Source organism: Arachis ipaensis, chromosome B02 (genome assembly GCF_000816755.2).
Source record: "Arachis ipaensis cultivar K30076 chromosome B02, Araip1.1, whole genome shotgun sequence".
NCBI classification, from domain to species: domain Eukaryota; kingdom Viridiplantae; phylum Streptophyta; class Magnoliopsida; order Fabales; family Fabaceae; genus Arachis; species Arachis ipaensis.
In genome coordinates, this window is record NC_029786.2 from 90609451 (window position 1) to 90623171 (window position 13721).

Genomic DNA, 13721 nt, shown 5'->3' on the forward strand with positions numbered 1-13721 from the left:
TGCATGAGGTATATACAATGGCAGAGATCCGAAAGGTGTATAGAACCCGATTCAGACCACTAGGAAATCCAACAACATGGCCTGTGTATCAAGGACCACGACTAATACCAAATCCTCACCTCAGGCGAGTGGCCAAAGGTCGTCCTAAAAAAACACGCTTCTTGAATGAAATGGATATGCGTGATTTACGTGGTCCTAGGCGTTGTAGACTTTGTGGTGGTGAGGGTCACAACTGAAGTAGATGCCCGCATCGTGGAGGAGCTAGTGCTAGTGGTTCGGCTCCGAATGAGTAGTTGTCATCTTGGCTGATTTTTAACTGTCCCCATTTATGTTATTTAATCTTGTATTCAGTTATATCCATTTAACTCACTTGCTCTTATTTTTAGTTGTTTCCATGTTATTGATTTAATCTCTTTTTTAGTGTTGTCCATTTAACTTGTTTAGGTGATATTCAGTTGAAGTTTGGTTCTTTCAAGTCACATTTCACACAATTCAATAGTTAAACTCTTACATTTTTAAAAAAATTCGGACATAACCTCTTCTAAAAATGGACTTAACCACCCTTTAGGGTTCTTTCAATCTCAACAATTCATCAACCATGTTCACAACAATCTAAACCCTACTGTGCACTATCATTAAACAATAGTCTCTCTACATATGTATAATAAATATTACTACAATGGTTCATTTAGAGAAAGTTTTCTTCATGCTTCGTGCCATTTTGGAACATCCTTTCTTCACCCTCTTTTTAATGGTTGACGGAGACCATCTAGAGGCACTTTTACGAGCTGGGTCAATCCTAAGGTCATATCCCTTATCCTGGGCACCTGAATGATAACAAAAAATTAGCCCTGGTCAATACTCATGTATCAATAATATGAATACCAACCTTAATCAAGAAACAATAGGGTGAATAGCAAACCTAAATCAACAGCCAAAAATAATTTAACACAATACTATTACTATATCACTAAATAATGTCTCATAAACATAAATATCAATCCCATTCAATGCATAACAATCAAATTACTTACACCTGCTTCGTCAACCATTTCATCACTTGTACCGCCCTCATCAACCGCATCAGGAACTAAACCGAGCTGATCGACTTCATGCTCCCCTGCACAAGTCTCCTCAACCGCATTGTCAGTCTCCTCCTCATCCTCTTCGGTCATAAAAATCAGTGTCGGATTCTGCCGACATCCAATACCCCTATGGACACTCCTACCAGAATCAACAGAGCTCCTCGGCATAGAGTACTCAGAAAAGGACCGCGGTGGACAGCTCGCATCCAAAGATAATCGACCAGGACCCTTTTGAGGCACCGGCACCTTTACAGGGTCCTGGGTAGAGAATAAATTATTTACCCATTGAGATGACTCAGGACCCTGAACCCAATCAATAATATTCCTATACTGTTCCTCATCATGTGTCGATGTCCCTAGTATTTGTGTCAACGAATAGTGCGGTGCCTGGGTCGGTATGTATTCCTCGTGCATCGTAGAGGGCTGTGTGTATGGCTGTATGGTAGGCTGAGTGAAAGGTTGTGCATATTCCTGTGAGTATGGTGGATATGATATAACAGGCTGAGTGAAAGGCTGTGAATATGGTTGTGCGCATGGTGGGTATGCATATGCTTGTGGATGTGGTAGGTACGGATACGGTGGGTATATATATGGCTATGAATATGGTTGTTGATCTTGCCGTGGTAGGTGTTGTTGCTAAGCTGGTTGCTCTTGTTGATGTGATTACTCTTGTTGTGGTTGTTGTTCTTCAGCTCGGAGATCGGAGAGACGCAGGTGATGACCAAAATTACGAACATACCAGTCCATGTACTGCTCAAAAGGTTGATAATGGTCGCCATGGTCAATACAGATTATCATTTATCATTTGTGCAGTTTCTACTGTTGTCGTAGATGGTGAATTCGTTGTTGGAATGGAGTTTAACTCTAAAGAAGCTGTGATGTTAAAGGTAATTATTATTATTATTATTATTATTATTATTATTATTATTATTATTTTGTTTTATCATTTGTGCAGTTTCTACTGTTGTCGTAGATGGTGAATTCGTTGTTGGAATGGAGTTTAACTCTAAAGAAGCTGTGATTGCAGCAGTTAAAGGTAATATAAATGGTCTCAAATGGAATAAGATGTGGTGCAATTCGGTTGGGACTATATGCATCCCACACAAACTGTAAAAACACATTAAATCTCAAAGTTATAAATGAGCAATCATGAATTTAATATAGCATAACATCAAATCTAAATGACGAAACATATACTCCGTCCGGAGAAAGATCGTCCAACCTTCTCCTGACGTCAGCAGTTGTCCAATTTTTATATTGCTCGATAGCTGATTGATAATCATTCCACCTGGCATATTGCAACAACTCATTTTTATAAAAATTTGGACATAACTTCCCCTAAAACTGGACTTAACCACCCTTAAGGGTTCCCTCAATTCATAAATCATTTCAACCATCAACCACTCACCACATCAAATTAAATCATAAGTCATTCGTAATATCAGTTACTACAGTAAAAATCACTAAATCCACATCTTAGCTAAATTTTACCTGCGAGCAAATGGAAAAGTAGTATCCATCGGCAGTGGTCCTATTGACGGCATTCGTAACTATGCCCATACAAGGAGCAATGACATAGGACCATCAATGTCCTTGCAATCATACCTAGATGCCCGACATAAGGATCGATACATGTGTGCAAGGCAAGCTGAACCCCAATTAAACTTGTGAATTTGAGAAAAGTCACGAAGCAACGACAAATACTTCCAATGCACACTAATTCCAGACTTGTCACTAAATAAGGTTGTTCCAAATAGACACATTATGTGACATTTTACATAAATTTCCCTACTTACTGCGCCATTCAAATGTTGGCGCCGCTTTAGGGTGCGGAACCATGCTAGCTTGACTCCGCTTCCTCTATAGTCGTTCGGGCCAGGAGCAATACCAAATTGGGTCATGCACTCATTCTCTAACCCATTTGTGCTGTGGTCAGTTGATCCAGTAATTGGCAAGCCGTGAGTTCGGAGTCCAAAAATCATGGCAACGTCCTCCAACGTAGTTGTGTACTCGCCGTGTGGAAGATGAAATGTGTGCATCTCAAGCCGCCACCTTTCAACTAGTGCATCTATAGTTGGACCGTGAGACATGATCCTTCCAATCTGAGATATATGATAGAATCCGCTCTCTCTGAGTTGTTCTTCCACCCTAGCATCATATGAGTCTATTTGGTGTAAGTGTCTACTGTGCAAATTTCTTGAACCCTGATAACAAAAATAATAACTAACCGTCAATAACCAGAACTAGTCAATATTACCAAACTAATACTCGGTTTAGTAACAAATATAATTAATAATTACTAAAAATCAAAATAATTTATAATTACTAATTGAATTATTAATTATTAAGCATAACAGTAAACACAAAAATTACTTACATATATAGGATGTTGAAGATATTCTGATATATGCTCGTCAGCACGTGTGATGTCACGTTTTTCCATTTTTGTCTTTAACGCTACATTAAAATAATATAAAAAAAAATTACTTATATTTTTTCTTTTTTCTTTTTTACTACAAAACAATAACATTAACCCTAACTAACTACTAATAATACGTTTAAAATACTAACCTTTTTTAATCTTTGACTGTTGCCATTTTTCTTGTTGCGGAAATGTGGAGCTGTCGTTTTTTTTGTTGTGGGGATGTGGGATAAACAAAATGAAGAAGAAAGAATGAAGACTATGGATAAGAATAATGAGACTATGGACTGAAGAAAAAAGAATGAAGGAAGAAGAGAGTTGGCATTTTCATCAATGTGTGAGAAGAGAGAGGAACCTGCCACGTGTTGATCATGCACAACAAAATGTCGGTAACATTTTGATCAAAACGTTAGTGACGTTTTCCACATAACGGTGTTGATGTTTTTCTTGCAGCATTTGACGGCTCCCATAGCGACGTTAAACTCTCCTCAGCTGTATGGTCATTTTGGTGGGTAACACCACCTTTGGCCCAATATTAAAAAAAAAAAGTTCGCAGGTAGCTTCTTCGTTTATTTATTTACTTTTTATTGAATTTTTTGCAGACGTTAATGAAGTTGGAAATTCTCAATCTTATAAGAGAACGGGAATACGGAAAGGACCGACAGATAGAGACAATAGAGTAACTACAGTAGCGACAGATTCCTCCTCTACCCTCTTCTGCTCCTTGGATGAACTCGGCTATTGCAGAAAGTTCACTTCAATAAATAAGACTGTGAAAGACTTCTCGATTCACTAGCACAGCGCTTCTTCCGCTTTTTTCTGACCGAATTGATAGCCTATCCCGTGAATAAAGCCTCCCAGCACTCGCAGGGGGCGGATCGGGAGATCTAAGACGGCATCCCCGAGTAAGTAGGCGATAGAGGCGAACGCTTTATTTAGGGATCCCCGGATATTCTATCTCACATCGGAAACGGGCTCTGCCCTTCCTAAGGATCATACCTTGTTCCAGCTCAAAGCCAGAAAGCTACTTCTTCTTTCTTTTATCTAACCTCTATCCATAACAAAGCCGGTAGTTCCCTTTAGTCTGTTTCTAAGAAGCTAAAACAGCTAAGAACGAATTAGCTCTTGTGGCGCTGCTGGATGCTTCTGATCAATAGAACATGAAGAGGAGTCGGCCAAAAGACCTTTCGGCCGGCCTTGCACCACCGGGATGAATGAATGGGAAAGCCTGGAAGTGGAAATGATTAAGAATTACTTTGCAAACAATAGACAAAAGGGGACGGGTAGGTGCAAAGTAGGAAGCTGCCTGGCCAAATAAGTCATTCTCAATATTTGACAGAAACTCCTGACTTTTCAAACATTCCTAATCTTAAAAAGTTAATACTCAAATATTGTTCAAGGCTATCTTTGGTTTCCCATACCATTCGAGATCTTAAAAAAATTCTTCTAGTCAATCTGAAAGGTTGCACAAGCCTTCGTATACTTCCAAGAAGCATCTACAAGTTGAAATCTCTGAAAACTCTCATTCTTTCTGGATGTTCACAAATTAACAAGTTGGAAGAGGATTTAGAACAGATGGAATCTTTGACAACTTTGATGGCCAATAAAACTGCTATAACACAAGTGCCAAATGCACTGATAAGATTGAAAAGCATTGTATATGTTTCTTTGTGTGGCTTTGAAGGATTGTTCCGTGATGTGTTTCCTTCAATCATTTGGGTCATGGACCTCCCCAACAAATAACCTCTCACCCCAAATGCAAACATATGCAAATGTTTCATGTCTTGTTTCTTTAACTATGCCAAATAATAGCTTCCATGGTACATCATCCATTATCGGAGAGCTCCCAAATATTCAGAGTATCAGGTTAGAAAGCGGTTCACAAATACAAACAACCGGAGATTTTATTTTCTTCTAATTTATTTCGTTTACTATATAGATTCTTCCTATTTTTAAAAAGAATTTTAGCAAAAGTAGTATTACAAGATATTTATAAGGCATTTCTCAACTCTTAAACTAACTCTTGGAATTAGTTAAGTACACTCAATTATAAATTTATAATACATAGTAAAAATGGAATTAATCTAGAGAGTATTTAGAAAGAGAGAAAACAAGAGCAAACAAAAGACCTTAGGCACAAATATTATTTTCAGAAAACTAACCAATGAATTGTTTATATGAACAACTGCAAAGAGAAATGATTAAATTAACACTTAGATTTGCAAATCATTAAAATATACTCTGTCATATCTTATACACTTATTACTTGAACAAGTGAAATTTGTATTCTTAACCAAGCTTATGTTATTGTGAATCATTAATCATACAGAAACTGGCTGCTAGTACCAGTGATGTGGGAGAATGTTTGCTCCCTGGTGACAACAATACTGATTGGTTAAGTTTCAATGGTGAAGGTTCTTCTATGATTTTCGAAGTCCCTAAACTGAAAGGGCATAATTTGAAGGCAGTGACATTGTGCATTGTTTATTCCTCCCCAGATATCATGATATATGAAGGCCTAATTCTTAAAAATCTGTTGATCATTAATCACACAAAGACCACTCCTTATCTATATGAGGGAGATACCTTGCTTTCACTTAGAGATGAAGATTGGCAGAGTGTTATATCAAATCTTGAAGCTGGTGACAAAGTTCAGGTGGTTGTTGTTTTGGGGATGGAGTCATTGCGAAGAACACTGCAGTTTACCTCATTCATGATGAGTCGATCGACCAAAACATTGATGAATGCCAAGAAGATGTCATTGTGAATAGCATGGTTGTTGGTAAGAAAGAAGATGCTTCTAATGTTGATGATATGAGAGATAAGAATTTCAGTGTCCCTGCTGTTGATGCTACACCTGCAATCAATAATAAGATTCCTGTTTCCAGCACAGATAAAAAAGTAAGTGTCATGGATGTAAGTTTGTTACGTTCTATTTTATGATATAAGCATAATTGTTATCATTTTGGTTGTTGTAGTTCAAGTTGTTGGACAAATTGAATTGCTTCAACTGCAACAGAGCAAAATTGTAACAAGTTAAGATCTAATTTTCAAGGTATGATGGCCTTCCTATGCTGCTTTACTTCCCAGTTAGGCAAGCCCCTAGCCAAGCCTGGGTTCTCCTTGGGCTCCTTGCCTCATAGCGCTGCTGCGCGTACAGCGCGGTTCTTGTATCATGGATTTCGCTATGAATCTAACAACAAGTAAATAAACAAGCTGTAGTTTAAAATGAGAACGATAATGATGATTTCAGGTGTCTTATCACCTTCTCTATCCAGATGGAGCTCGTTACTTGTGTCTTGGCCTTCATGAATCTAATTCAGAAAAGACTTAATGTGGGTTGTGCTTATTTGACTATTTGATGATCATACTCTCTGGAATTTTCGTTTTCCAAGTGAGTTCAAATTTTTCTGAAAATAAGATATGAGCATTAGTTTTACACAGAATCAGCAGAGGAAATGAACAAAATAAGTACAAAAACATAGAGAAAGTAAAAGAGGAGAGAACTAATGTATAATTGAATATGAAGTTTCAACAATTACATACTTCTTTATAGTATAGGCAAGTGTGAGCATACTATATAGGTGGCAAAATGAATAAATGTACTTTTACATTTTTAATGACAGCAGAAAAGACTTTCTACAAGTTGATAATTTCAGCAGCAGTTAATTTGAAGTTCAAAATAGTAGCAGCACTCCCAAGATAAACTTAAAGGTAGTAATAACATAAAATATAGGAGTCAAATAAAAATGCAAATATAACCAGGTCCTTAAAGTGCAATTTTGCTTTAAAAACTATCAAATTTAACCTGCAACATAACATGGACGAAATAAATTGTATACTTTAAAATAATGTTCGTAGATACTTAGACAATTAGCACTTACATTGTTATCTCCACCATGAACAGTGAAATTTGCATATGCTACCATATCGTCAGCACAAACAATACCTTCAGCTTGTTGATCTGCATATACGAGATAAACTGCTATCTTCTTCACTGTGAATCCTAACCCCGCAACAACAACAATCTGCACTTTGTCACCAGCTTCAAGGTTTGATGTTACCTTCTGCCACTCCTCATCTTTAAGTGAAGCCAGTGTATCTCCATCATAGACATAAGGGGTGGTTTTTGTGTGATTTATGATAAACAGATTTTTGACAATATGGGCTTCTGACGGTACATTGTTTGGGGAAGAAGAATAGACTATACACAACAACACTGTCTTTAACTTACGCCCATTCACTTGAGGGACATGGAAAGTTACAGAAGAATCTTTGCTACTGTATGCTAACCAATCAGGATTCTTGTTGCCAGGAAGCAAACAATCTCCAGGTACTCTGGCACTAAATTTCTACACAATAAAAAAAAACATACTTTAGAATTGGAATGTAAATATAAGGTGTAAATCTCATACAGTTAAAGTTTGAATCAAGTGAATAGGTTGACAATAGAGACAAACCTGAAAAATATTCTCTCTAAGTACCTCTGTGACAGCACAACTCATTCCCATTTGGATTAAAATTAAATTCAAGGAAATCTCAGCTTCAATAATGTCATGTTTGCTGCAACAACCAGCTAATGATAAGGTACTCCTTTTTGAGACATTTGATGCACTTGATGTTACTATCATTTCATTGCAGTTTGTGACCTTAAAAGTATCAGAAGCTACATCTGCTATTTGAAGTTGTGAGCCACACTCCAGCCCAACATTCTGAACCTGTGGAAGCCCTCTGATGATGGATGATAGGCCTTGAGACTTTCTATTTGGAACTATTAAGGAAACAATATTTGACAAGTCCAAAAATGTTTGCACTTGGGGTGAGAAATTATTTGTTGGAGAGGTCCATGACCAAATGATTGAAGGAAACACATTGCGCGATAATCCTTCAAAGTCGCACAAAGAAATAAACACAATGCTCTTTAATCTTAGTAGTGCATGAGGCACTTGTGTTATGGCAGTTTTATCTGCCATCAAAGTTGCCAATGATTCCATCTGTTCTATGTCTTCCTCTAGCTTATCAATCAATGAACATCCTGAAAGAATGAGAGTTTTGAGAGATCTCAACTTGTAGATGCTTCTTGGAAGTACACGAAGCCGTGAACACCCTTTCAAATTGATTAGAAGAACTTGCTTGAGATGTTCAATGGTATGAGAAACCGAAGTCAACTTTGGGCAATATTTGAGTATTAACTTTTCAAGATTGGGCATATTTGAAAAGTCAGGAGTTTGTGTCAAATGTTGAGAATGACTAAGATTGAGAAATTTTAGATTCTTCATCATCTGCAAGAATTTTAAGGAGATGAATTCAAGAACTAAAAAAAAAAAAACAAGATTTGAATATATGAAAATTCACTTGAATTGTTTTTAGAAATTTGTCAATAGGTATATATTTTTTTTATAAGAATTTCATTAATATGAGAAAACAGAAATACAGAAAAGGTGGGGGAATAGGGTTCCCATATAAAAAAACAAAACACAAAACAAACACCTATAAAAATGCAAAGCTCTCCAATCTTTCAACATGTCTAAAAAGATCATGAACTTTGTTTTTCTCACTTGTTCTTGAAGTTTTCTTTGTTTGAGGTTTGCTATGTCCAACCACAAAAGTAAATAAAACTCAGAATTTATACCTGACCCATCTTCCATACTAGGTCGAGTTTGCTATATTTGAAGTCAATGGCAACTAAATTTCCTTGATCAAAGTTTGCAGTTGTATATTCTGAAGGACATTCATGCCAGCACAACCATCGAAGATCTGTTGAAAGGTATTTAAAGTCTCCAACAAGTTGCACATTTGCAAACTGAAGCAATCTCAGTCTCTTCATCTCCTTAAATGCTTCTGTCTTTAACTGAGTTGGATCCAATGACTTTGGCAGGTTCAAAGCAAGTCCCTCAATAGCTTTTGTTCCCTATAAATATAGGAACCAAAAAGTAAAATTGGATTAAGGGTAGCTAAAAGAGCACTAAAAACTTGAAAAGATAGTCAAATAACTAAAACTCCAATCAGGTGGAATGATAAAAATTCAAGAGAATAGAATATCATTGAAGTTCCACTCCCTTGTTCGAAAATATAATTGAAAAGAATGAAACAAAAGTTTTCACAATATATCATTGTTGTTATATGAATTTGAAAACATACTTGAAATTCTTACCATGTCTTTTGATAATACATTAAGCACTTCATCTGGATTCCACAACCTACTGCGTTCCTCAGGTTTCATTGGCAAACTCTCGCGAATAATTTCTCTTCCCATGTCTCGCAGCAAACCATGCATGCCAAGTTTCCTCTTAGTGTCCACAGTAATAAGGCATCGTTCCGTAAGAACTTTTATTCCAATTTCAGCAAAATGCCCACAGCCATTTAATATATCAATTACATCATTTTTGTGCATTCCAATAAAGAAAAATGCTACATCAAGAAATATTTCTCTATCCCTATCATCACTTAGACCATCAAAACTTATTTTAAGCTTCTTCTGTACATCATTGTTTGGAATAGTTTTGAGATTCCTACGGGATGATTAGCAACGAACAATTCCTTCATTTCCAGCATATGAGTAACTTGTTCAACAATGTTCTTAATATCCCCACTTTCATTCCTACACCGTAGGCACTAGAGATTATACACACAGTAAGAGAAGATTTACAACTTTCTCAAGGTGTTTTAGTTTCATTGTAAGTATAATGTTGCTTAAAGAAAATAAACACACGCAAGTTAGACAAAATTAAGTTGAATTATATCAGTAAGAATTTCATATGCTTTTATATCGGAAGAAATTTTAAAGAAAAAGAATCTTAGTATGCAATTCTTAAATTTTGAATTTGTCCAAACTTTATATATTTAAACACCTGTAGATAGAATAGAGAGATTCCTGCAAAATATGAAGGATATTAATTAATTTACTTGGATTTTCGGATGACAAGCCCTGCAATGCATCCAACTTCACGGAGTGCTTTCCTCCAACTCTGCTCCTTGCCTTTTATTTTATCCGGGTATCTTTTCATAAGATTATCAAAAGCTTGTCCAAACTTACCAGTCTGATTTCGCACTTCCGAGGGATCTATATGGTAGAATACTGGCAGCACCTTTTGAGTTTTGTTTTTACAACATATCATGATGTCTTCCAACTCTTGCAAACACCATCTTGAAAATGCATAATTTGGTGACAAAATAATGATATAAGTTTTAGACTCTCCAATTGCTTTCAGAAGCGAGATTGAGAGATTTTCCCCTCTTGCTAGCCCGTTTTCGTCCTTGAAAACATAGATACCAGCGTTTTCAAGAGATGCATAAAGATGTGAGATGAACTTTGAGCGAGTTTCTTTGCCTCGAAAGCTCAAGAATACATCATACGGCCTTTGCTGCATAAGTTTTTAAATGTTAAAATAAAACACACTGAACTAACTTTTGGACAAGTACTAAATCTATGCAGCATACACTATAAACTGAATTAAAAGTATTTTATTCCCTAGTAGGATACATTCACCTTAAGTAAAAGTTTTTTAACAATTTATTATATTAAAAAGTTTATTTTTATTATTAATGAATTTATTTTGGTAAAACGGGTGGCTGATTCGTGGCTGATTTTCAGTATGCACATTACATAATTATTAAAAATAGGGTGGAGAGGAGTGAAATTTCAGGATTAAGGGAGTTGCAATTTTTTTTCTTTTTGTTATGTTCCAAGATCAGAATATTCAATTGCATAATTAATAAGACCAGAAAAACTTCTTTCAGGAGTGGCTTTGTTGAATGCGCTCCAACTAAAAAGCTCAACACATTCGTTGTAGTCCATTTCTTTCACTCTATATATATGATTAACTCCAATCTCTTGAAGTCGATCATGTTTTGTTCTTGTCGTGATGATTATTATACTCCCTGGACCAAAATTTTCACGACTTACTGCCAAAAACCCCAGCTCTAGGTCACTTCTCACATTATCAACTATAAGAAGTACCTTTAAGCAACGAAGTCCTTCCCACCATAACTTTCTTGTTGAGTCAAAGTTTTGCGCTTGTGTTTCATCTGGGTCTCTCAAAATGAAATGAAGCCGCCTCCTTGTGTAATCCGCCACGCTATCCTGGATGTCTGGGACAAATGTCCTCACCTCGAAATTGTGGCTAATTTGATTGTAGAGGGCTTTGGCAATTGTAGTTTTACCTATTCCCGCCATTCCCCATATTGCTATTATGGGGACACCATCTTCTTTCTGATTGTTTAAGAGTTGAATCAAATCTTGCACACGAGAATCTACTCCCACCGGATGCTTTGCAATGAATAATTTCGTTGAACCTATCAAGGATGTAACACGTCCAACTATATGGCTCTTAACTTCTCTGTTATTCCTGAAAAAAATATAAATATAAAGCATAATCATTAACCAATAATACAAATGATTAGGGATATTAGTTAAGTTAGAAAGTTTGTTAGAAATATTGATAGCTGTCACTATGCTGTTAGGTAGTTATGCCATTATTAAGTTAGTTAGCAGCACCCTAATACCTCTATAAATACTACCCAACTTGTATCAATCACTTTTCATCAAAAGTCATTGTCAACAACAGATGAAAAATGTTAGGAGCCAACATTTTTTTATCAATATTAGCCGATACTTTGGGCCAACACTTTATTTTTAATTTTTTAGTAAATTAGAATTTTAGGGTTTAGAATTTAGTCTATAATTAGTCAAATGTTAACCCAAAAAAAATAATAAATTTTGTTAGTCACGTGGTATTGCTGGTTTTACTCGTTCTCTCTATCTTTGTTTTCTCTCCCAACTCTCTTCAAACCCTCTCACTCTCTGGTACCTTCACAAACATTGTTCAATATGCACATTTATCAGAGGAACATGATAAGAATTGAATGACAAAATCACGTTCCACTCTAGTCTCCAACAAGCCAAAGATACTCAAAAGGTCATGGCTCATCAAGAATAAAGATCAAAGCATTAAAAAACATGGGAGAATTTAATTACCAGATATCTGGAAGAAACCTGGGTAAAATGGAAGCAGCTTGTCGAAGGGCGGTCTCATAACTCAACATCCTGTTTTCATCCCTTGAGATTCCTTGCAGAGTTCGCGACAAAATCTCCCCAAAATAACCGCTCAGATTGCATACTTGGGAGGGATCTAAGCAATAGAACACGGGCACAACCTTCTGATCTTTCCTCCAATGACACTCCATTATTTTCACGAGTTCTTGCAAGTACAAGGTTGATTCAGCATAATCTATTGTGAAAACTATGATAGAAACTCTGCATCGTTCGATTGCGCCAGATAAGAAAAGTTTATTAGTCTTGGGCTCGGTGCGGTCTGCTAAAACATGCAGTCCAACACTTTTGAGTGCATCATAGAGACCTGAAATAAAAGGATGACGGAACTGCAATCCGGAACTAATGTACGCATCATATTCTTGGTTTTGGGAAGGCATAACAGCGATTGGTTAAAAGTGATGCTCTGACTCAAGTCATATATAAGCTGAGGCTTAGGAAGCTTATGGAGGAGGCTGGAAGATCATTTGTCAGTTCGTAGGAAGTTAGAGAAGAAGTAAACAGACTTGATACCTTCTTTGTGAAGCAAATCAAGTCAATGACACGGTTGGGACTTGGGAAACATCAATATTCAATATTATATGTACAAAAAATATTAGAATCATTAAAATTTATTATTTTTTTGTCATTATTTAGTTATTAATTCAATTTTTTTAGCTAATAATTCAACAATATATTCTATCCGATGAATATTAGAAAATTATTAAAATTTATTATTTTTAACTAATAATACAAATTCAACATCAATATTCAATATTATATGTACAAAAAATATTAGAATCATTAAAATTTATTATTTTTTGTCATTATTTAGTTATTAATTCAATTCTTTTAGGCTAATAATTCAACAATATATTCTATCCGATGAATATTAGAAAATCATTCAAATTTATTATTTTTAACTAATAATACAAATTCAATTGCTAACCGAGGTTTTGCCCGTAACTCGTGAATACTTTTGTTTTTATTTGATATTTTTTTTAACTTTGTAAAATAAAGACTAATTTATTACGAATCTAACTTCTATTTAAAGATTTATCACAAACTAATGAGTTATTATCTATATAAAATGGAATTTAAATTTCTGATACTTCTTTAAAGACAAATGAGCTTACCAATCAATTAATTCAAATTAATTCTCTATTTAATATTTATAATATAA

General features: G+C 35.6%; 3 protein-coding genes across 4 annotated transcripts; all 3 read right to left on the reverse strand.

Annotated features, from left to right (window-relative positions):
• On the reverse strand, positions 2118-5371 carry LOC107625693 (serine/threonine-protein phosphatase 7 long form homolog). 2 transcript variants are annotated; one of them, XR_002357772.1, is made up of 5 exons: positions 4929-5371; positions 3657-4735; positions 3463-3542; positions 2577-3289; positions 2118-2373 (listed from the first exon to the last, which is right to left on the reverse strand). XR_002357772.1 is itself a non-coding variant. In XM_021116157.1 (4 exons), the coding sequence occupies exons 3-4, from the start codon at positions 3526-3528 to the stop codon at positions 2636-2638; spliced, it is 720 nt and encodes a 239-aa protein (XP_020971816.1). In that variant the 5' UTR covers positions 3529-3542; positions 3657-4735; positions 4929-5371; the 3' UTR covers positions 2380-2635. The 2 variants fall into 2 exon arrangements, 1 of the variants encoding a protein (XP_020971816.1); XM_021116157.1 differs by lacking the exon at positions 2118-2373 and having other exon boundaries at positions 2380-3289.
• On the reverse strand, positions 5702-10027 carry LOC107625686 (probable WRKY transcription factor 19; the record flags this gene model as incomplete). Its single annotated transcript, XM_016328379.2, has 5 exons — positions 5702-6917; positions 7392-7859; positions 7968-8789; positions 9140-9418; positions 9662-10027. Coding segments are annotated over 5 exons (1980 nt in total), but the record flags the coding sequence as incomplete, so codon positions are not given.
• On the reverse strand, positions 10021-11189 carry LOC110268969 (TMV resistance protein N-like). The gene is made up of 2 exons (XM_021116160.1): positions 10414-11189; positions 10021-10122 (listed from the first exon to the last, which is right to left on the reverse strand). Exons 1-2 carry the CDS (start codon positions 10875-10877, stop codon positions 10050-10052), a joined length of 537 nt encoding a protein of 178 aa, XP_020971819.1. The 5' UTR covers positions 10878-11189; the 3' UTR covers positions 10021-10049.